This window comes from Ammospiza caudacuta, chromosome 8, assembly GCF_027887145.1.
Source record: "Ammospiza caudacuta isolate bAmmCau1 chromosome 8, bAmmCau1.pri, whole genome shotgun sequence".
Taxonomy (NCBI): Eukaryota; Metazoa; Chordata; class Aves; order Passeriformes; family Passerellidae; genus Ammospiza; species Ammospiza caudacuta.
Genome location: NC_080600.1, coordinates 22916163 through 22940642, shown reverse-complemented (window position 1 = coordinate 22940642; position 24480 = coordinate 22916163). Strand labels below are relative to the sequence as shown.

The 24480-nt window shown below is 44.6% G+C and overlaps 1 protein-coding gene across 3 annotated transcripts in view; it reads right to left on the bottom strand.

Moving 5' to 3' along the window:
* CHN1 (chimerin 1) overlaps positions 1-24480 on the bottom strand; it is a 92404-nt gene that overhangs the window by 5359 nt on the left and 62565 nt on the right. For all 3 annotated transcript variants that reach the window (XM_058809144.1, XM_058809145.1, XM_058809146.1), the window contains 2 exons: positions 22633-22710; positions 9936-10020 (listed from right to left, as the gene is read on the bottom strand). In XM_058809144.1, coding sequence (XP_058665127.1) covers positions 9936-10020; positions 22633-22710 — 163 coding nt within the window. The remainder of the gene's footprint in view (positions 1-9935; positions 10021-22632; positions 22711-24480) is intronic.

The window sequence follows — 24480 nt, the reverse complement described above, 5'->3', positions numbered from 1 at the left end:
GAAAATGTATTCTGAGATCAGTGCTGGGGAGTACAAATGGCTCCGGCAGGATCTGACCTCAGCTCACAGCAGTTACTTCTCTTCAGGGCCCTTAAGCACCAAATACCTGAAGAAGGGACAGCCCTGAAGTCAGAAGGATTTCCTACCCAAGACATTTATTCTGTTTCTGGGAGGTCTAACACAGAGTGACAAGCTTTCCATGTGTTTTTGCAAATCAGGAGCTAGGGGTCAATTATATTCCCCAGCACTATTACACACACTGCTGTCACAATGAAGACTTTTCTCCCAAGTTACTGGGGAATTCCTAACACCTCCATCTTCCATGCAGCCCTAGACCTGGCACTTTAGACATCTCCTAGGGGAGATGAAGGTAGGGACTGGGTTACAAACAGGCTACAACCCCTCTGCAGCGAGCTGGCAAGGCAGTTGCCCCTTCAGGGACAGGTGCGCCAGCCCTGCCCTGCCTGGAGAGGAGCTGACCCCAGCACTGACCCTGTGCCTCTGCCCAGTGCCACCTCTGCTGTTCTGCCATGCACACTGCCAGGTGCTTGCAGGAAGCAGCCGAGCCCAGAGAGAACAGCAGCACATCCCAGCGAGGGCGGCTGCCACCCTCTGATGGGCACTTGGGACACACAGGGACCCCTGCCCTGCCAGCCCCGGGGCCCTGACTGTCACAGCATCAAGGGATGGAGGAGCTTGGAGGATTGATGCCCTGATGAAAATCTGTACTTCCTTCTCTCACAGCAGGACTGGGTATCTATCTACTGAGAATCCCTTCCTGTTTTGTTCCTGCTGATTTTGCCAATACTTGTACCTCCATTAAAGCTCCAAGTTATGTGACTTAGTTCTTTCCAGAAGAGTAAACCCCAGAATTCATGGCTAGGTTTAATTTCCACTCAGTCAGCTGCAGCCTGCTGCTAAAAGCACTTTGTTTACTTAAAAGGCCTGTAAAACAACCGGATTTGTCACTTAGGATCCTCTGGTTGCAATTAAAGTTTGGCATGTCACCTTCAATCCATCAAAACTTGCTCAGATCCTGATCCAGATGCAATGGCTGATTAGAATTCTCTGGAGGTCTTTCTGTGCAGGAGTGACCTCTGTTCCCCCTGAGGAGCAGGGAATGCCCGGGCAGGGAGCTGTGGTGCTGATTTCCCTCCTGGCTGTGGCTCTGTGCTGTGAACCCACCGTGGGCAAAGCCTCCCACCCAGACCCCTGCACACACACACGGTGCCCCCGGGCCCTCTGGGCTCTCCTGGGCACAGCCCAGACCCCAGCGCTGCCCTGCCCTGGGGGAACAGCGCTCTGGGCACCTGGGCTCCCCAGCGCTGGCAACGAGGGAACAGGGACAGCCTTGCTTCCACCTGAGCACGCACTTAAATCCCACATTTAGTCAAGTGCTCAAAGACCCCAAAGTGACCCCCAAAATGACCACATGCCCAGCATCTCCCTACCTGTAGTTTTAGGGCACAGAACAAAGAAACTCTGAGCCTGCCAGGCAGCCACTTGCCTTTCCTTTAAATATCTGTGCCCTGTGCCACATTTTGCCTGAATTTTGAAAAACCAGGTCTCTCTGTGCTTTAAATAGTGAATCCACATTCACTGAAACGTGTGACCTGAGTGAGTCACTGCTCCAGCTGTAACACAGCAAGGAGAAGCTGTTCTGGCCTCCTCTGGGTCTTGTAGAACCAAATCAATAAATGTTTGTGGAAATGCACAGGTAAAATAAGTCATCTTTGATGTAAGGTTTGAATGCTGTGTCATTAGTAACACCAGCACTTTTAAAATTAAGACAAAATACTGAATAGGTGCTATTAAAACAGTCTGCTTTCAAAATAAAGAGAAAATTGAGGAGTAAAAATAAAAAATAGTCAAATAATTAAAGGCATCATCTTAACATACACACAAGGGAAGCAAAATGAGACCACATAAGAAATCTTAAGTCTTGACTTCCTTTATTTAGGAATAAACCTTAACATTGCAATAATAGTATTTACAAATGAAAATATAATTATTGTACATACAATTCCTAAAACTGCCTCAAGAAGCACCTCTTCCAACAAGTATGAAATACCTGTATATCAAAAATGATGTCTACTACACTGGGATGGCAGCACCTCACTCATGAGGACTCATGAAGGATTCTGTGAGTGCAAATTAGCTGCTTCACACAAACAGCAGTATAGCTCAGAGTCACATTTCTGGGAACCCAAGGATAATTAAGAATAAAATACACAAAAAAAAAAAAAAAAGAAAAAATACATACTCCCAAGTATCTTACACTTGAGTTAAACCAATTATTGCCTTGACTGAGATCATCTTAATTATATTTATATACAAGAAAGTTTCAATTCATTAAAATCTCAATTTACAGAGATGTTTTCATTGTGAAGACCTTGCTTCTGACAGTAATTGTGTTATTGCTAATCCCATAGAGTCAGATAGGCTTTGAATCTGACCTCATTAATCCTAGAGTAATAATTACAAATGCAGAAGTCAACTTTTCTCCTCTCTCATTTGTTCTTCCTTTGCATTTGATTAGATTTTATGCACCAACCCACTGCTTAAGGGCTTATCAACACTCCTGAGAAACATTTAAAACCTGGAAATATTTCAGATACCTAATGTTTAGAAAACATGTGAGCCTTATGTCCAGGATTATTGGGCTGTGTGGTGTCCTTGTAATAACTAAGGCTTCTTGCCTCTTGTGTAAGCACAGAAAATCATCTTACTTTAGCAATTTCATATCAGTAAATATATCAAGGTTATTTCAGTGAATTTACATCAGAAGACAGAATTTTTTTCCAATGAAGAACCTGAAACTCACCAGTGCTGTGCTTCCTGAACCAAGTGGGCCTCTAGCCCCAGCTGACAATCCTTCAGAGAAGGCAAACATCCATGTCTCAGTCACTTCACTCACCTCTGGTTCAGCTGATAGCTAAGGATGATGTCTTGCTAACTCCACCAAGCTCAAAAGCCCCATGGCAGAAGGTCAGTCCTCCTCTCCACAGAGCACTGGCCATGTCCCACTTCTGTACTTAACTATACTCAACTTACTTGTCAGCCCTAAACAACAGGAATTGTACTGCAAACTGAACAGTGTTAAATAAAACAAAAAAACAGGTCCTCTGTTCTCACTGCAGATGCTTTGAAAGCTCCAAAAGTTATTATTTTAGAATCAAGTGGGAAGGAAGAGGAAAGCCAAGTCCTAAATCTCCCTGCATGCTGCCGTCGGGTAAAGTCTCAGGACTGCTGGCCTTGTTTGCACATGGGCTTTGTAATTTGGCTGGGTTCATTAAGACCAAGAGGATTAATTTAACTTCAAACCAAGGGAGTATTTACTTTTCATTATGTCAAAATAAATCCAGAATAGCAGCTTTACTCTGGATCTAAAGTAACCAGGAGCCTTACTCATTTCTTACAGAACCTGCTGGCTGGTGAGGAGCTTCAGAGAAATCCCCCTAAAGCATTGTATCTGCTGATAAATCCTAGAATAATACAGGACAGATGTAAAAGATGCAGTCATGAGCTCTTGCAGGTCAATAGTAAAACTTCTGCTGACTTCAGTTAATCAGTTTCACCTTACAGAGATGATTTCTCAGAAGTAGAATTGTAAGTCACTCTTACTGTTCCTTTTACAGTGCTATCAAACTGTGGCCACCTTTCAAATATACCACATGGACCAAAACCAATGCAGTCATAAATTCAAGAGTTTATAGGAAGTTTGGAAATTTAAGGAGGGTGCACAGACAATAATTTCAGATGACAGGTCTGAAAGTCGGTGATAAGCTGCCCTGGCTTTAACAGCATATTGATCTAGGAGTTCAGATGGGCTGTGACATTAATTCTATGAGAAGTAGTAAATTTAAAACCAGCCTGACAATAGTTTCCTATGATACCTAGAAAAGGTCTGGTAATGTTATAGAAATAGCTAATACTGATGTTAGTCCACAGGGCTAAGAGAACAAATGACATGTTCATATTAAATGCATGAGCAGAGCCAACAGATAGATGTATGTTACTACTGCCCCATGAGCACACAGTATAAATATTTGCAGACACTCAAATATACTTAGCTGTCATGTTTTGTTATACTGTTGATTTGAATTCAGTCAGTTTTAGATTTCCTTTGGTTGATGATTTACTGGCTAACATGGCTGCTGATCATGCTCCATCAGAACGACACCATGTGCTACATACATCACTCTAATTATATCTCCAAATTATTCCCCCAAAATTGATGCCTTCTATCACTCTGAAGAGCAGCTTTAAGAACTAAAGGGTAGGTATACACTATCTACAAGAAGTCTTGAAAGACTCTTCTGAGATTTGTGCTAAGTGTAGGAGGGTGGGGAGCAGCGAGTGCTGCCTTGGGCTGGTCCATTGCAGCACCTACCACACAGGGCAACTCCTCACACCTGAGCTGACACAGGGCTCTACACAAGCACAAAGTACTGGCATTGCTCCTTCTTGCAAGGGTGAAAAGGTTAGAAAGCCATTTTCTCTCATGCATCACTCATGAGCTCGTAGCTTTTCTTTAAAAATGTATCACTTTTTCTGTAGCAGAGGGAGCAGCGTTTTGTTTCGTGGATGCAGCGTGCTCCAACAGGCGAGGGAAGGCAGCAGCCCCAGTGGCCCCACGTGCTGCACTCTGTGCTTCCAAGCACAGTCCAGCAGGGTGCTGTGAAGGTCTGCCCTCTCCCTCCTCCTCCTCAGCTGCGTGGCTGCAGCTTGGGTGGCCACACTGGAGCTGCCACAGTGCCTCGAGCATGTGCTATGTGTTCATCTGCAATGTACATCTGGAAGCAGCCCTGGTCCCACCAGAGCCTTAAGCCACTTCACTAAGCAGCCCCATGGCAAAAACTGCTTCCATACATATGAGTATGCTCCCTAAAATCTCCTTTCATGCACATCACTGTACCATGCACTACAGGGTACATTATTTTAAGACAGGAGTTTCAAGAGGGCAGCTAGTTACTTGGCAACACAATTACCTAATGCTACCGAAAAATCAGGGCTGATGAAACAAAAAGAAAAAAAGCCCATCAAACCAGCCAATATTCCCTTCCCTCAAATCAAAAGAATACTTATATTTGTGCCTCCAAAACACTCAGTGACAATGGTTTCATTTTATAGAAGTTTTGCAAGATTAGAGTCAGTTTGTTCAGGAAGTCCCCAGGCTTCCTGCCACGACACCTGCCTACCTCCTCGACAGCTCCCTGCCTGGGCCACTGCCTTCTTCAAGGCTTCCAGCTCTGTGTGGGCTTGGAGATAAAGCTGCTTTTAGGACCTACAGCTTCAAGAATATATAGCTGTAGAATAGCTTCCCCTTGGGAACGGCTCTGAAGCAAGGCTGAGCTGTCTGATTAGCATTTCAAAATTCCAGAGCTCATTCCTCGCAGGAACACCACCAGATCCCGAGCTGGTGAACAGCTTGTCAGGCAGCACACACCTCTAACAGCATCAGCACCGGCTGATGGCCAGGGGCTGCTGTCCAGCCCCTTCTCACAGCCCTGCCTTTGCTCTTTGGGTCTCTACTGGGCTGACTGTGCCAGCATTCCACAAACAGCAGAATCCGGGTGCTCATCTCAGAAGGAGCTTGGATGTGTTTGTAAGGCACAAGCGTGGGCACAGGGGAAGCTTTTCATGGCTGAGCCATGCAAAGTACCTTGAGAGTGGGCAATGTGATGAGAACACCTTCCCCTTCCCTTTGCTGACTTTAGTCACAAGAGCATCAGCTGTTTTTCCAGGCACAGGAAGCATGAGCACTCTGCCTGCACAATCAGTGCCTGAGGATGGGCAGGCTCCTTTGTGCTCTCCTCCATCCTTACACACCAATGGAGCAACACAGGGCTGTCCAACACAAAGGATTCATAGCAAGGCAAGACAAATAGCAAAGGAAATGGGGCAGCTGCACATCTTTTAACTGCTGGAGAAGGAAATGGATGAAATGGGGAAATTAAACACTTAAGCAGTAATTCACAAAACAATTCTGCTTTGAGACTGTACTTTAGTTCTTTTGAAAATTAACTCCCAGATCTTACTGTGGGTTAGGGCTGGCAGCAGTACTGCTTGGGGTCTGTCAGTGGGAGCTGATTATCTGCACACTGATAGTTCAGCTGCAAATTAATTTCTATCAGCTCTTCAGAGAGAAGTTACCTGCTCCAAGGAAAGCAGAAGATAAGAAATGCTACATGTGTAGCAGGCTGAGATAGTCTGGAGCAAACCCATGAAGGCTGCAGCATTGGTGCTTTGTGTACAGCCTCAGAGGGTGGTGCTGCCTGGTGTTACTAGGAGCAACCCAAAATATCACCAAAAGCATCCAGGGAAACAGATATATTAAAAAAGTTATCCTTAAGATAAGCTAATTAATGCTTTGTAACCAGCCTGTTAAAAAAAATCTGCTTTAACTGCTTATTCATGAGGAACAACAAGCCAAAGCGTGCAGGGGAAGGACTTGGAGAGCTCTAATGGGCTGGAGACAGGTGCAGTTTGACAAATCTACTGATCTGCCAGTCTGCCATTCCACTTGGGCAGCACAGAACAGCATCAGCAATGTCCAGTCTCTGAGAACACACTACTCTGGTAATGCTACTGTGAGTTACATGTTTGTGTCATTCATGAAGAGAACCAGCTGGTGCACATCTGCAAATTTTCTTTGAATATTGTTACAGTTTCTCTTCTGAACACATTCTGGGCACTGGGATGAACCCTGTGAACATAGGAGAGCTTTACAGAGGAGGAATGCTAACTAAGAATACATTTTTCTAAGTTCATTCATTGGATTTTGTTCTGGGGTAAAATCTTATGTCTTCATTAACTTCTACTGACCTTCAGTGTGTACACAAAGTGATGGCATTATAACTTCAAATACTGCTTCAATAATTTCTACTTACATACTGCAACCACCAATTAATTTCCTACAGGATCCAAATCCCAGACATCACCCCAAGTTCTAAGTTTGGAAGACCATGAAGTTCCTCTTATGTTTAGTATTTTGTATTAACCCCTAAACCTTTGCAGTCCACATAACACCCAACATCTCATTTCAACCAACAACCATTCATGAAGTGACCCATGTGGTGCCTACATTTACCTCTCATCTTTAGGGCAGGAAAATAGACAGTCCTCCTTCTTCATCTACCATAAAAGCTGAACAAGAATAAGTTAGGGAAATCCACCTTCCAGGAACTGATAATACAGGACTGCACCTGACAGGATCCTGACCACACTCCAGTCTGTGTTTTGGAAGAGAGACACATTCAGACATGTTGGACTGAAACGAAGCCTGACTCCAGCTGGATTTGCTAAGGCATCCTTGCTGGTTGCTATGGCATGTGTACTCTTATAAATGTTCAGTTCTGGCTGATAATTTTTTAAAGGATTGGCTTACTTTGTGTAACATAAGCTATCAGCCAGTAGAAATAAGCTGTTTTTTCACTGGCTCTTCCTCCTTTCTGAAATGGGTGACATTTATCTTTGCTCTCCAGCCTTGGACTGTCCTACACTTCTCTTTTTGCATGTTTTGTGCTTCTGCACAGAATAGGATTTTAAATGGTTGAGAGTAGCCCATGCAGTAATCCATTTCTATTTGTTAAACTCATCACTTCTGTACAGCAAATAGTCCTCTTGAGATGTGCAACTGTTTGCTATAAAAAGTAAATGCTTTAAAAAGTATAAAATTACATATGATCCATGCAGTTTTGCTTGTAGGTATTTTCAATAAAATGATTATACAGACCACCAAACAGATTTCGTGGATTTCCCTGAAGTGGCATTGAACCCCACTTGAATTCAAGTGGGCTGCATCCTGCTAAAAACTGTAATTTTTTTTTTTTTTAGTAGAAACCCACTCTGAAAACCAATGGCCTCATGTGGATCCTGGTTTACTGTGCCTCATTGTTTCCATATTAAAATGACTCAGTTCAGAATCAAAAATTTTTTTTAAAGCACTGTAAGACCACATAAACTTGGCCAAACTCCCACCACTCAAGCCTGAGCTCCCCTACATGGGTACATTAGCACTGTTCTGTGTCTGTGCACCTCCAATATTTCCCTGAAATGCCCAGATCTGGGCAGGTCCTGGCTCTGATGGCTGCACAGCCTCAGCTGTGGGAGCAGGCAGACACTGCTGCAGCCTCACCCCACCCCAAATCCTCGCTGACACTTCAGCAAGCATGGTTGTACAACATGGGGTTTTAAAACACAAATAAGACCATAGAAACTACTGGAAGCTACCAACACTGAGGTGAAACCTCACACAAGACAGAAAGCCCTAATTATAGTTTCTGAACCTATGAAGTCATCTAATACACATATGCTCCTTATGCTGCGAGGAGGAGAATGGATGTATGCAGTACTTATTACCATCCTCATAAGCAGGAAAGAAAACCAGATTTTGGAAGCTTTTGGAAACCCACAATTTTGAAAAATCTGCATAAATCCAGAAAATCAGCTGTACTTCAGTTAAAAGAAAAAATAAGGCAGTACAAAATAATAAGCATTTTGGATTTAATTGTAAAAGCAACAATATTAATTCCACAGTGCCATGCAGCATTGCAAGCCTTCATACTGTTTATTTTTATTCTTTTTCTGGATCAAAGTTACCTAACATCAATCTGCAAAATATTTGGTAATGCCCAAATGGAGGAATCTTAGGCAAGGAATCAAGATGGAACATTTACTGATTCAAGTGTAATCAAAAACATACTATCAGAAAACCAAAATCAAGCCTCCTCTTCCTCTCCTAGCACTGTACACCCTGTATCAAAATCAAGAGCAGTAAAATGTACTAACAGTCTTCACTCACAAGTGGAGGACATGGCTGTAATCCTGTATTCTTAGTAGAGGGAAAATACTGAGAAAGGAAATGCCATTTTTGCATAATCATGTCTTAAAACAGAGCTGCATCCTCTAATGCATCCTGGACAGTGCAGACTGTAATGGTAACAACAAAGTATTGCATTCAAATAGTTATGGGGAAGAATTTAAAAATATTTCAATCTTATGTGGCTAGAAATGATTTTAAATATTACATCACTTTGCAGTCCTGAGATAAAAAGCCTTCTTATTTGCTTGAGACAAGACTTCAGATAGCTTTAGACAGAGCAGATTTTCTTAAATTAGCTTGAAAATTCAGTTTCCAGGGCAACGTAAGCAGGTCTTCATACATCAACATCTCTTTGCACCATTTTTATAAATACGCTTTGCTAGAATGTCATAAAATACTTTTTAAATACAGCAAACTATTTGGATCACTTTGATCCTTTTCTCTGCCTTTGAAAGAAAGCCGACTGTCCTTTCCTTTCAGAAGAACCTTATCAATAAAACTGTCCAACTGTTTTCCTTTGGAGAGGCTTTATCCAGCAATGCCTGCAGTGATACCCATGCGTGTAATACATTTCTACCAGCACCTGAGTGTTTATGTAACATTTCAGGACGCATCCCTTATTCATCATCCCCTTTTCTTTTCAGTCTGCAAGTAGGAGATGTGATTCAGGCTCTGTGGCATGCTCGGACTCAGCTGGTTTATATATAAAATTAGCCTGAATGTCTGTTTCACAGAAGCAATGTGGAATTTGCTGAAGTCCACCTTGCACATCAAGTTCCCCAATGACTTTCTCACACCTACCAATACATGGAATGGTATCAAAGAAATAAAGGTAACTATGCATCTGTCCATTTTCTCCTCCATTCTAAAAGGATGGGGGGGAAAAAATCTCTTAATGATAGTGATTGTCTCCTCCCTGTGAGTGCTGGAGGGGTGCTGTGCATCACTCCAGTGAGTCACTGAAACAGTCACCTGAAACAGCAGCAGCAGAGTGGATACATCTCCTCCTTCCACTGAGCAGGGAGCAGCCTGACCCTGGCCCCAGCTGCACATTACAGAGTTATAAGGGGAGGAATGACTCAGGAAAAGAACACTGAGTGACTGTTACCTGCACATTTTACTCCCTGAGCAATGAGGCCCCACATGAAGTTGGCACAGTATTCACACCAGTGCGGGCCCCTGAACGTGTGCACCTGGAAGACAGCAGCAGAAAGAGAATTACAGAAAATGAGCCACCATTTCACAGACATCAGCATCAATGCATGTAAACAGTGCAGAACTCCTCTTCTTTGAAGGCACCACACGCAGTTTCTGGAAGGTTCCCTTTATCACTGCAGGAAAGGAAGAAAGGAACTAAGAAAGATTTAACACCCAAGGCTCTAGCAGACCTGTGGAAAACCAGAGTCCTCCATCCCAAGCCATCCCGAGCAGCAGAACTGGGTCTGTGGGGTCTGCTCCAAGACAAGGCATAGCCCTTCTCCCAGCTCTTGGCATCCCTCTGTTTGGCAGGAGTCTGGCCACAAGGCAAAGCTTTTGCAGCGACTGTGCAAGAGTTCACTTTTCAATCTCAAATGCTTTCTGCTGTGGCCTCCTCTTCATAAGGCACTGTGTGAAATGGATAGAGGGCTGCAAGATTCCACCTCACATGGAAAGAGTCCTGCCAGGCAAAAATACCAGTGCCACACAGAAATACTGTACATTTGCCTAGAGACTTTCCAGTTTAGAACACCTCCAACAGGAAATTAATTTTCTTCAGACTAATGCTACATATTGAAAACCCCGAATGAAAAAGAATAATCCACTGAACCAGGACAAAATTCAAAGCTAAAGAAGAAAAAAAACCCCTATGCTTGCTTTCATTCCTGACTCACATGCTTGTTACAAATCCTGCAGCCACCATTAACTGCTTCTGATTTCATTCTGATAAAGCTCCTGCTGTAGGAAACCACAGGATTCTTTACAGAGAAAATCATTACTTCCTTAGCCAGCGTAAAAGGCTTTGAGCTGCTATTTAGAATAGACAGGCTGAAAATAAAATTAGTAGCTGATGATCATAAAGAAATGAAATTTGCAGTGAAATACAGCAAAACTGCTTTAGGCTGGAGTCACTCAGCTCCTCAGAGTTGCTGAGTGGGTGTGGGAGCAGGCAGTAACCTCACGTGTGTGCAGTGCCTGGTTGGATCAGTGTGGAGCAGGAGGGAGAAGGAGCTGGGGGAAATGTTTGCTCCTGACATCTGCACACAGCTCTGGCTACGAACACTGAAAGAAAGGCAAAGTGGCCTGACTGAGGTGGCAAGTGTCCCCCATGCCACTGATGTAAGGGGCAGCTGGATCCAGCTGACACCCCCACAATGACACTGCAGAGCAGCACCCTGCAATTCAGCCACAGGAAGGTCTGCAGCCTCCTGGGCACCCTCAGTGCAGCAGAGACATTGCTGAGACACTCTGGAAAGTTCCTGCTGAATTCACCAAGTAATCCACATGCACATCTGTGCCAGGTGACTCCTGACTGCCTGCTCCAAGCGAGCCCAGGTGCCAGTGCCCTGCCCTGCCTGTCCCCCCCTGCCTCTGGAAGGTGACGTGTGCTCCACCAGGCCTCTTCTCCCTGCAGCTCTGGCTGGCTTCCACAAAGCAAACGATGACAAGACTGCCAGCAGCTGTACTCTCCATTTTCTTTTTCCCTCTCACCACAAAGAGATTTTTCACACCATTCACTTTGTTACCCACCTGCACTACCCACATAATTTTGACTTTCTTCCTCAGACTGGTGGTTTTTATCCACGTTTTTGGCAGTGTTCTCTTCCCAGAATAAGAACATTCTAATATCCTGAAGCAAAGCATTGTGCTTTCATGCCTGCAGGACAAACAGAACTTTTTCAGGGAAAAAAAAACAAGGCATAATTTGGGTCTCCCTTTTTTTTTTTTTTTGGGTCAAATTCCCCCTGAAACATACTTCTTTAAAATACTTCTCAAAAATCCCATTGAGGAAAATTGAAGCAAAATTGACATTTCACACGTGTGGACAATAAAGAATTTCTTTTCACCATATTTTTCTATCTCTGATTGCACAAAGGAGGGGAATTTTGTTTTGTTCCTTAAAATGCTGACGGATACATTATTAGTTCTTTCTAAATAAAAAGAATTATACTATCCTATGTTGTGCCTCTGTGGTTGATGATTTTGATTCATCAAACATCAAACCATTGAATGTTCTATTTGCTGAAGCATTTCCAATGCTGTCCTTAGGTGCTGGAGTCCCAGCTTGGCTTCTCCAGAGCCACCCCCAGTGTTGATATTCACTAAACCTCAGATGTCCTGTCTCTAACTGGCTGTTTCAACAGTGACCATTCTTCCTTCTTGGCATCTTGCTCCCCACCACTGCCTGCATGTTTCCATCTCCTCCTGATTCTCCTTAGAAACTCTTCTGCAGGGTCTATCACATCACAAATCTGCCACTCCAACCTTTTCCTTACATTTTTAATACTATGAACTTTTCTAATGAGCTCAGTTTCTCTTACATTAAGTAACTCTGATTCACCTAGAATGTACCACAGCCAGCTCCCCTGGTATCACCCTGGCTCTCAGCCTGCTCCTCACAAGAGTTTACATGACTCATCATCAACTTAAAAATGACAAGGACAAGGTGGACTCTCCTCTTCCCTACCAACAAGCACTGCTTGTGCTGGTTGGACTGACTTTGCCCTTCAGAACCACTGCCTCAGCAGCTTAAGCACTTCTGTCTCATCCCATGCAGCCAGGCTTCATCCAAATACTGAAATGCCTTTCCATATCATCAGCTGGATTTACCCAGAGCCTGCTCTGCTCTGTGCTGCCCCATCCAAATTACTATTTCTTATCCATTATTCTGATTGCAAACTCAAAGCAGATTAAAAGGTGAGGGTAGGTTTTTCTGTGTCCCATGATGCTCTGCCTTGCTTCATCCTTATGAGGTGGGAGGTTCTCTGGCAATATTAAACAGGAGGCCCAAAGGTCACCATGTCCTTCCAGCCCTGGTGTAAACAGCCCTACAAGATCAGCTCTGAAGCCTCTGCTTCTGAGGGGTTTCTGAGCAGAGCTTTCTTTTCCCAGAGCATCAATATTTCTACTTCTGTGCAGTGGAATTGGACACCTAACCCTGCCCTGCTCTGAATACACACCCTCCCTGGGAATTAAATGAGACACAGTCAGTGATGCCAGGAAATAGTGAAAAATTGGTCTTCTGAGGTAGGTCAGAACAGCCTCCAATCCTAGTTAGAGAGTGGGTGGGGTCTGGCAACTAAAAAGAAACACCTTAGCATCCCTTTGCTAGTTCAAGAGCCAGCACCTGCATTTATCACATGGCACTGCTTAACACAGCATTCTGATTTTTTATTTAATTCCCAATTCTAAAGACTAGCCAAGCAACTTGTCTGTTTTCAAAACTAAAAGATGATTTCCAGAAAAATTTCTAAAAACACACCCAGCAGAGTCCCAGAGATCCTGACTTAAATTACAAAGGGTTTCTTTCCCCTTGTAAAAAAGAGCATCTGCAATATGCAGATTTTACTGTCTTATAAAATGTGGTGAGAGAGCAGGATTGCCAACTGTGGCTTTACATCTCCCAATCCTTCCATTCCCACTCCCACCCAAAAATCTCCTTTTCTCTCTTTCCAAATGGGAATAATTTTGTAAAAGAATCTGGGAAATGAATGAGTGGGAGAGCAAATTAAACTGGTTTTAATCTTGATTTTATTCTCTTGGAATTTTACAAATTAATTTAAAACAAAAGTCTAGATAATTTTAAAGACAAATATCTGCTTCAGAAACGACATAAAATACTATTACTAAGCTGTCCTGCAAGTCTGAGGTAAGAAGAGAGCCTCATGTTAGGTTTATACCCTAGGCATTTCTATTTAGAACTCTCCTGCACTATCAACAAGGCATAATAAACATGTTACTACTGTGAACTATGTAGGAGAAGCTTTTTGCTCAGCCTTAAAAAGTATTTTCTTAACACAAGGAAAAATAGCTTAATTCTTGTGATTAACAACTCTGAATATTAAAAAATGTTACTTTGTTTTGTATTTAAAGTTTTTTTTTTTAAGGATAAAATTTTAGGAGAACCAAATAAAAAATCAGGCAGTGACTCTGACAGCAGATTCTATCACAAGCTGTGAACTCCTCAAACAGATCTGCCCCCATTATTTCTCAGGCTCTATAAAGGTCACTGCTGAAGTTAGTTACCCGTGCACCTTGTTACTCCACTTATTTTTTATGCTTTTGGTTTTTCCAAGGCAGTTATTCAGCTACCCTTGACTGCTACCTGAAGATCAGGAATAAGCCAGCAGATATTTTTTATTCTTAACTGGGAGACTTACATTTTATCACATCAAGGCAGGGAGGAAGAGAATGAGAGACTATCAGTGAAGAGCTGTGCAAATGTGATATGAGGGAAGATGGTGGATCAGCAGAGCTCTAGCAAAGCCACTGACAGGAAGTAAACAGGGCTGGACTTGAAAAGCTATAGTTATAGAAAACCAACACTGGGCACATATAACAGAAGTGTTTGGGACAGTCTGGACAAAAAAAGCTTCCTTTGTTGAGGGCTGCTGCCACAGCCCCACTGAACACTTGTTCCATCAGACCCTGCTCCCTGCAGAGCACCCCTTCCACAGCCCTCCACACCAAACTGCTGCTCAGAGTGATGGGGTCTGGAAAATCCAGCCATTGCCATCTGTTGTGGGATGGGATACATCACCTTGGAAAAGGAAGGGAAAAATACTGCTGATCTGTCCTCCTGGGCTACCAGAGCCTTACACTTCAGGCAGAAGCCTTGTCAGGGCTCAGAGAGTGCACCAGGGACTGAACACGTGTCACAGCCCAGCATTTGCACCACATGGTACTCCAAAGGTTCAGGTCTGCTGGCTATACTGTCCTTCAAACAAATACTCAAGGATGATGAGACACTGCTGATGGAGACTGTCAGCTCAGTGGTCCTAACTGATTTGCAATTCCATCAGCTGAATTCTGCCTACTGGGGCTTTAAACTGAATGTGGGAGACATTGTAGATCCCAATTAGAACGATGAACTCAGCCTGTATTATTAACATCTGTTTTCCCTGTCACAGCTGATTTTATCAGGCACTGAGCACACCCATGCTGGCATCCAATAGGCATTTTCATCCATCCCTGGTCCAGAGATTGCCTGGACGTGAAGGATAAAGAAGAGATGTGAGTGAGAAACTCAACCATCAGTCTGGGCAATGCTTCAATTTGTCCTTGTATCTATTATGATGATTTGATAGTGCCTCTAAAACAAGGGTCTCAAAGCACTTCAAGTATTCCAGAACATGGTAATTCTCCTCGGAGGCAAATATTGCTGCTGAAAAGTAATCTGAGAAGCAAGAAGACTGCCATGACAACCCACATGGTTGTATCTGCAAGATAATTGCTTTCACCTGAAGGTGTAACAGAACTGAATGTAACCGAGAGCATGGAACAGACCGTCTCCATACCTAGAGCTGACCCTGCTCAGTCCAGCTGGGGTGTCAGCCGTGGGGAGGCAGCCTGGGAGCTCCCCAGTGCCTCTGTGCAGCAGCTCTGGAGAGGAGAGAGCTGCCAGAGCTGCTGTCAGAGCTGCCTCCCTCGCCCAGAGCGTGCGGCATAAATAGCCTGGCTCTCGCTGCTGGGGGCACGGGGAATGTGGGGCAGGACATCTCCCTCTGCATCCTCACCCACTTGGAGCCAGAAGCGCTGTCAGACCTTGTTTGCTCTCTGCTTTGCACTGCCTGTGTCAGCAGAGAGGGAACAACTGCAAATTGAGGTTAGCTTGTGCTCTACAAGAGCCGAAGTGAAAAATGAGAATTGCAGGTTGTTGGCTTTTCTGCTTGTAAATTGAGTGAAAGTGGCCACCTTTCTTTCAGGATGGAAAGCTGATTTTCTTTGAATTGATATCTGGAAATGGGAACATTTTGTATTTTATTTGAGGTCCAACTTACTCGATACATGCCTCCATACAAAAAATTCTGAAACTAGAGGTGAAAATTTAATATAAGCCTTAGAATTACATTTTGAATATAAGCCTTAGAATTACATATGTACCTTATGTATAAATCGAATATAAACCCCTGAGAATTCCTAAATGAATGCTTTTGTCAGGATCCTAAGGCTAATATGGAAGAAAAGCTGTTGATGAGAGAGCATAACATGCACTAGAAGCTTCTAGAGGCCAAGTCCCAGTCCCCCCCAGAGGAGCACTTCCCAGCCTTACCAGAGAAATGGGCTGGTCTGGCTTTGGGCTGTGCACAAGCCAAACTCACAGGATCCACACGTGCAGACTGAAAAAAATGCTGGTGTGGTGGGAAGGAATTACAGCCCAAATAAATTAAGTATTTAGAAGAAAGGCTTTCTCTCTCTCTCTCTTATTTTTTTATCAGTGGCAAAGCCTGAATTCAGGGACTAGCACCAGAAAACCAGAAAGGTTTAAATAACATTGTGCTATTTGGAATCTGCTTTGAAAAAAAAAAAAGTGAAAGGAACATTAAATAACTTTAGGAGACTAAAATCCATCGATGCCTAAAAGCTTTTCTGGATTGAACTGTCTTATGAGTTTCAGAAGGAACAATATAGAGCAGATGAGGTCTTCACAGAAGTTTTGTAGAAGGTTTTTTTCCAGTTATGTTCTCCAGGTATTTTCCCTGCCTTTGAACCATTTTTCCCCCTCAAGTCCTAGGAGTCTAATAGAAACATTAAATTTCCTGAGGTGTTCTTATCTGTGGGAACACACACTGGCTCTCCCAAGGGATTATGCTAGAGGCACCCAGCTCTCTCTGAATATTCATTTATTAGTGCAGTGGCTCAATTAAAGATATTTCAAAAATATGTCCAGTGCCAGTTCTGTTCCTAATAAAAAATCCAGCATCTTCTTTTCAGTGGAACTAGATCAATTTACCCCAAATCAGCATCTGCCCCAGTTTTCAGAACATCAGAAATAGAAATGAGTTCATGTCAGAAGTCACAGAAAAATGGCTCTGCTTAATATAGTAAGAGTTTGTTATAGTTTCTGGCCATTTTGAAGCACTTCTGCATTTTCCATCTCCCAGTTTCCCAGTGTTTAGGCATGGCTCTACTGAGAAGCTCTCTAGAATAAGATGTGGCATGGAAGTGATTTGCTGTGACTTCTTACACTAGCAAAGCACCCAGCGCAGATGCAACTACACCAGTAAAACCTGGGCCAGGGCCAGGTGGGCTATTTGTTTCCAAGATGTGATACAAGTTTCACTGGCAGAGTAACTCTTGTTAATATCAGCAGTCTCTTAATTGAAGCGATGCTTGAGTCTTTCTATACCAGCAAAGTCTTTCCAGGGACTGGTCCTCACCTGAGCCTTCACTCCTTGGGCATATTTAAGGTTACATTCTACTTCCAATTACTTCTGGAAAACCATGCTGTCTCTGGCCTGGAGCTCCCCATTTGGCCTTTCAAGTGGGTCATCCTCAAAGAGAAAGCCAGGACATTGCTTCAGTCGAGGAGGGGGTGAGGAATCCCAACTAACAAGGCTCATCAGCACCTTGGCTGACTCGCTTTAGCACCCATGGAGAAACATCTCTCTGGAAGAACTGTTGGCTTGAAAGGGAATTATGTTGTTAATCCTGACTGATTAAGCAAGCAGTCTTGCAATGGTTATTTTTTACTGTGCCCTCAGCACTAGCAAGACAGTGACTAAGAATCAGCACGAGAGTATCCAGCACTGCACAGAGAGATAGCAAAAAATAAATCTTCTGGAGATAGATGTGGTTTGTGAAAGGCAAGAGAGAAACAAGGCACTATCCTGGGGAAAATGCTGCATGGAAGCGCAGCTCTCAGCCCAGCCCTGGTAGGCACTGACACCTTCTTGCCTCAGTGAAGCACCATGGACTAACCGAGGCAGAAGAGTGGCTTGTGCCTTGCACTAGGGGCAGCAAGGAAACGCCTGCAGGCTGCTCTGCTGGCTCAAGGCACCAGGAGCCAGAGATGTCTGAAGGAATACCTGTAACCAGCCAAGGGAGCTAAAACTTCCCCAGGGCCTATGAGTCACAAAGCTGAAGGGGAGTGAAGACCTTTAAGGTGTTTTGTCCAGGCTTATTTTCAATTTGCCAAGTGATGAGGAGCTTATTGCACTGAGTAACAAATTTCACAATCCAGGAAATTTCTTGCTGTTAATCTCAGATTTTTACCTTCCTTTCAAGCTATCATCCCATAAATCCCAGCTCCTTTTCCACAACTGCCCTCCTTATCAAGAACATTTTTCAAGCACAGTTTTATCTCTTTCCCCAGCCCCATGCAAACACAAACAGCAGGCAAAGGAGTGAGGTCAGTGCCCAAAGCACAGCACCAGGTGGGGAGGAGATGCAGAAGATATTCCATGTCAGAGAGGATGGACCCGGCAGAAGGTACCTCATTAGATGCACCTTTTCATCACCAAAAGCAGAAATGGAGAGACGAGGAGAGGAAGAGTGGGAAAGTGCAGAGGACTGAGCGAGGGGAATCCTGTGTGTTCATTACCCTAAAAAACTGCCTCCCCAGAGAGAGAAGATGCAGAAAAACCCTAAGCCCAGCTTGGATTACCTGGCTAAGTCTTTTGGGCTAGAGCCCACTTCACACCTTCCAAGCCAGAGCTTCCCCTGGTACTCCTCAAATTTTCCATCCACATGGCACCTTGCCCCTTTTCCCTTCAGATCTGCAGTTCCTCTATTGCCTTAACCTCCTTCATATTGCCTTAACCTCCTTCATCTGCCTGCCCAGAAGTGCCCAGCTGCTTCCTATCCTTAAACCAGTTCAACAGATTACATATCAGCTGGGTAAGAAATTTTATTTTAATTTACAAGCTGTCACAGTTATTGCCTTTTGGGGACAATATAAGCAACTATGAGAATTGTAAGGGACAGTAAAAAGCATTCTTATTGGTAGGATCCAGGGGAATGATTAGGTATGAACCTATTCTGTTTGCTTCTATGAAGTTACAGAACTTTGTAAACTCTTCTGTTACAAAAGTTTCCCCTATGATTAAGTTCTTTTTGTAAAAAAATAACACCACCGGCTTGAGCTATGCTCCTTGTCAGCACTTCCAAGAGCACAGGTCTCCCAGAGCACCCAAACAGAAGGCGCTCTTGTTCATCTACACTGGGTGGAAGAATGAGCTTGATATCCATCACACACACACCCCCTGTCCATATTGATACATTTGTACCACAGTCTGTGGGGAGATTTATTGCCCATAATGGTTAGTGAATTGAAAAAAAGAAAAAGCTTTTAAACCCTTTCTGTGAGAAAAGGTGGGGCTGAAATTTTGAAGATGGTGAAGTGACTGTCCTCATTTGGTCTAATGATTCATTGTGCAAGAGATCTCATTCAGTGTGCTGGATTTCCGAAAAGCACAGTAAACAGAAGGAAATCAAAAGTAGTCCAAATATGCAAAAAGATAGACCAAATCAAGTCACACTCATGTCAAATTCCATTATTCAATTAGAGCTAAAAAAAATGCCCTATCAATGTAAGCCTCTTTAATCTGATAGATTTGAATTATTAGAAAATGGGTATTTTAGATTTATAGAGAAGAACACAGAAATATTAATTTTTTATATAAATTGGAAAATGCAAAAATATGCTTAAAAGGAGAATACTTTTCACATCTAGCTTTCATCCTGCAGGACATGCATTTAAAACTCAGTCAGAACTGACATTTATAAATAATCATCCCTTTCTTTACTTATGGAGATTAATTTAAGAGAATTCAGGCACTCTGTATTTGCATTTGAGATGTGCTCATGAGAGACCAGCCTTTCCCAGCCAGGAGAATATTACAGAGCTGGAGATCATTACCGACCTGCTCTGCTTGCAGAGCTCCCTGTCACCCTGGCTACCCAGCCTGTTCCCTTCAGGCAGGAGACAACTCACATTCCAGGAGATTTAAGTAAGATTAAATCTTCTCAAAAACCCTGCCATGTCAGCACTCCTAGTAAAACTGTCTTTACATTCTTCTTTCAAACAACCCTTGGAGCAAAACATAGGTTAATGGATTTATTCAGGGGACTTCTTGATGATTTAAAAGCAGCTTTCATGCTCACCCCTCCCCTAGGCACTGCACTCCTGCAATGAGGATTCACTGCACTGCTCCTCTGCCACCGTGTTCCTCTACCTGAGCTCTGTGCAGGGTCTGAGTGCTCAAACTGTACTGAGTCCCCAGATACCCACCCACAGGGGCAGGAGAGAACTGAGGTCCCTCAGCCTGTGGTCAGCTCTCTGGGGTGTTTGCTAAGCGCAGGCTGCCTCTGGAGTGGCTGCAGCTGTCACCTTCCCCAGGAAAACACCACTGCTTGCTGTGCATGTGTGGGTCTCCATTTCTCCCCTCTCTGCTAGGGTGCCACAGCGTTTCCAGTGTAAAAGGATTTCTGAGACCCCTTCATTTCTGTGAGCAGTGGTGTGACTGATCAAAGAGCTGCTGGGAGAGGGTTAGGGGTCCCTATCTGGTGCCTTGTGCCTGCAGCACAAAAAGCAGATCATCTGCAGAGCTACAAAGCAGCAGACACACTCCTGTTTGCTGTGGAGCCTCTGGGGACAGCAGTCACTGCTGATTAGCTGAACTGGATAAATTTATTTAATTCCTCAGTTGTTTTTTCTTGGTTTGTATCAAAAGTCTAGGTTGAAGACTCCGGGCTTAACATTTCCTACCCCTCCACATGGGTGGCAGATTTGCTGCTTGACAGGCAACCTAGGAGACTCATACAGACATTTTAAATGGTGACATGTATACATGCAAGGAAAAAAACTGACAGATGCAAAGAAATTATAAAGGAGAGAAGCACACAAGCTAAGGATAGCCCTTCATTTTAGAGCCATAACACTGTACTTGCTAAGAGCTTATCTTTTGCTTTTTATTCTGATGGGAGAGTGGACACATTTAGAGTTCATGACTGCCAGAAGCTTTCCTTGCATGACAAGGTTGGTTGCAGCACACCCTGTAGAGGGCTTGTTCTCTTCTAGTCTTTTATAGCAAAAATTATCTGTGAAAGGCAATTCCATTACACTGACTTGAGAACAGACTTACTTCTCAAGGTATATTTTTCTGGCAACAGTATGTATAAAGGAATTACAGCACAACTATTATAAAGAAAACAATCCATGTGGAAAGTTTGTGCCATGGCTATGACCTTGGAGCAGACATACAGTCTGGTTTTGGAAAAGACTGGAAAACTCACAGCTTTGAAACTTTCCATAAACAGTTTATGAAAGAAAAAGAAATAAACAAATCTGAATGAATGAAAATCAGGTTATCAGATTATTTTCAAAACAGATATGTTTCAGGCTGTTAAAGAAAAACAACTAGGGAACACAGATGTGCAAAATTAAATACTTATTATCCTACATACACTGTAGTACATGGAAAATCATGATCTGCTGGCATCTGCAAGAATTATCTTCAAAGTCTAAGGAACAAATGAAAATTGCAAGACGTTGCAGATATTTAGGACACCTTAGGAGCCTGTGAAAAAATGCTCTGCATTGAACTGTCAGCCTGCACAAATATGTTATGCCAAGCATTCGTATTAAACACTTCTTACATACCAGTCTGTATACGGTTTTCAAATTTGTGCTTAATGGAAGTACTCAAATGAAACAAAACATCCTGATCACATAAAGTTTCCATTTTTGGTGATTATCTGCACTCAAAAGCCAGAATGTGGTTTAAATAAAATCAGACGGAGGATAGGTAAATTAATATATGTGCATGCATGTGGACATTCCCACATTCCGACATATATGCATGATGGAAATCAAAACTGAAAACAGGAGACATTTAATGGATGCATATATCATCAGATGCCTGTATTACATTAACAATCTGCCCTTCTCTTAAAAGAAATAAAAGCAGGTTTTTAGGTTTGGTTTTTTTTTTTTTTTTTACATTAAAGACAACATTTGGCCTTCAAATTATATATATGAAATTTGTACTGTCATCTACAGGAATCCAGTAAAACATCAATTTACACAGTCTTAAAATTAAGACTGCCTATCATCAAGTGTATTTGACCACCAAAAGGTTACACTACTGAGTCCTTACTGGACACCTATTACAGACAGACACAAAACACGAATATGTTGAACTGACATGTATCACTCTTACCAAAGAACATTGGTTATTCAAGGCAATTAGAACAATAACTAGAAGCTACATAGAAGACTAAGTAAATTTTATTAAAACATAAGGTAGTTGCTGATGCCAGCATGTCCAACAGCCTCATGGCATAAGCCTCGTTAGTTTCAACACTCAATTCACTGACACAGGAGAAAAGCCAGAAACTAAAGGAAATGCAGACCATCTGCTCAATCCAGATGCAGCAGAACACACTTCTTACCTCTGAAGCTATTTATGATCGACAAACTGAGATAAGATCACTTTAATAATCTAACTATAGATCTGAGAGGTTTTTTGCATTGAAAGTAAAACTGGACTACATTCGAGTTGAAAGAAAACTTTGATGTTTTTCTCACCTTTAGCATCTCTCTCAGTATAAACCAGTTCTAAATAAAAGAGATAACTAGATATGGCAAATATCATTGAAAGAAACGCGTGCACACAAGCAGCCAACAACAAAATCCCGGTTCCTCTGCTCTATGTTCTAAACGCGCCTCACTGATGTAACTGGCAATGAGCTTCACTTGCAGCTTTTAAGTTCCTAGAAAGTCACAGTGTGCATACCCATGATTTCCTTGCGATACCAGACCCCTTTTAAAACACGAGCTAAAGTCCCTTCGCCCAAAAAATAAATTAGACAGGAAAACGTCTTACCTTGAAATTATGAACCTTCTCGTATTTTGGAACGTGTTCATTTTCCTTCAGAGTTGCTCTTCGGACGAGCGACGTCAACTGCGAATAAGCAAAGAGTTTAAGAGGTTGCCAGATTGTCACGGACGCCTTGCGAGCGCCCAGTTTCATGCCCAGGGCTGCGAGCAGCAGATCGCGCTGCTGCCGGCCCTCGTGCCCGGCGCTGCCGCGGGCTCGGTGCGCTGCCCAGGGCTCCCTGGCCGGCATGCTGCCCGGAGGCGGCTCGGTCACTCTCGGGCTGCCGGGGCGGCGCGGACCATGCCGCAGCCTAGGCGGCTGGGGCGGGCGGCGCGGCCATGCGGGGCTGGGGCTCGGCGGGGCGCGGGGCCGGGCGCTGCGGGCGGGCGGCCTGCGGGCCGGGGGCGGGCGGCAGCCGGCGGCGGGGACGCGCAGCCCGCGCGCGCTGCCTCCATCGGCGGCGGCCGGCTCGGGGGGCGCGGGGACGCGCACGCCTCGCGCCCTGCGCCCGCCCGCTGCCCGGCGCGGCCCCGCGCGGAGCGGAGCGGCCCCGCCCCGGGGCGGCCGCAGCCAATGGAACCCCGGCCCGGCGGGCGGAGCGGCCCCGCCCGGCACGGCCCGGCCCCACGCGGTACTGCACGGCTCCTCCCGGCACGGCCCGGGGCCCCGGGAGCGGCACCCGCGGTGTGAGCCGCGCACCGCTAGCAAATGGCACCCGTGCGCCGCTGGGGTGCCGCGGGAGGCGGGGCAGCTCGCAGCAGCCCCGGGGACGCGGCGGGAAGCGGCTCTCCCCGACCCTCCCGTCCGACGTGGCCTGTGCACCAGGGGTACAGCCCGGAGCGGGTAATGCTGATGGACACCACTCTTCCCTTAAAATTAGGTTTTTCAGTACTTTTCGTATGAAAACATGCTCACCAATCTCATATCTTGTAGGGATGTGAATAGAAATGTCACCCCAAGTTCATTGCAGTGCTCCATCCAGCAAAGACCTGAACCCCGCACTGCTGCTGTCGCCTCTCTTTAGAAATTTACAGATCCTAACAGAAGGTGAATGGCCACAGTCTCCCACTGGACTGAAACCTGAACTTCGGACGGATGCAACTGACGATGAAACATCCACAGGGCAGTCTGTTTCTAGCCAGCCCTCACACAAACTATTCCACACAACCATTGAAGCCTTGACCTCAGCTGCCACGGAGCCAGAGCCAAGGGGCTCCCGAAGGAGCAGGGCAGACCGTGCCATTCCCACCGGGGCAGCCCGGCTCCCTGCAGCTGAGCGCTGCCCGCCGGGAGGGCTGGCCGCCATGGCCACTCTGCCCTTGCCCCTGGCGCTCTCCAAGCGTTTGTGAACAGTCTCTGTCAGAGACAGCAAGAACGGACCCTTGATCTGAGCACAGCCAAGCTTTGCAGCGTGGGGCTGGGGGAGATGCCAGGGACCTTTCCCTCCCTGCCTGTGCAGAGCGGCGCGCAGCCCTCCCTCCCTCCCCCTGCCGCACTGCTACCGCTCTCCCTGCTGCAGCCGAGGTATTTTTATCTCTCCTGAGTCAGAAACCGACGACAAGCACAGTTTGTCACAAGCTTCTGGGTGGAATTGGTATGTGCTTTGCAGCTGGATCTCAGTGTTCCAGTTTAGCTCAGCCCTGCCAATACAGCTGAGATTAGTGCTGACTGGGAGCCCCTCTTCTCTTCCCTTGTATGGCCACCCATAACCTTCCCGACAGGTTTTAAAAGTCTGCTGGGTTTCAGCATTGGGTCATGGTGCAGAGATTAAGGATCAAGGTTGGTGCTGCACTAAACACTAATCTGCAATACAGCTAAGAATTGAAACACTGATCCATGATCATACAGGAGAAT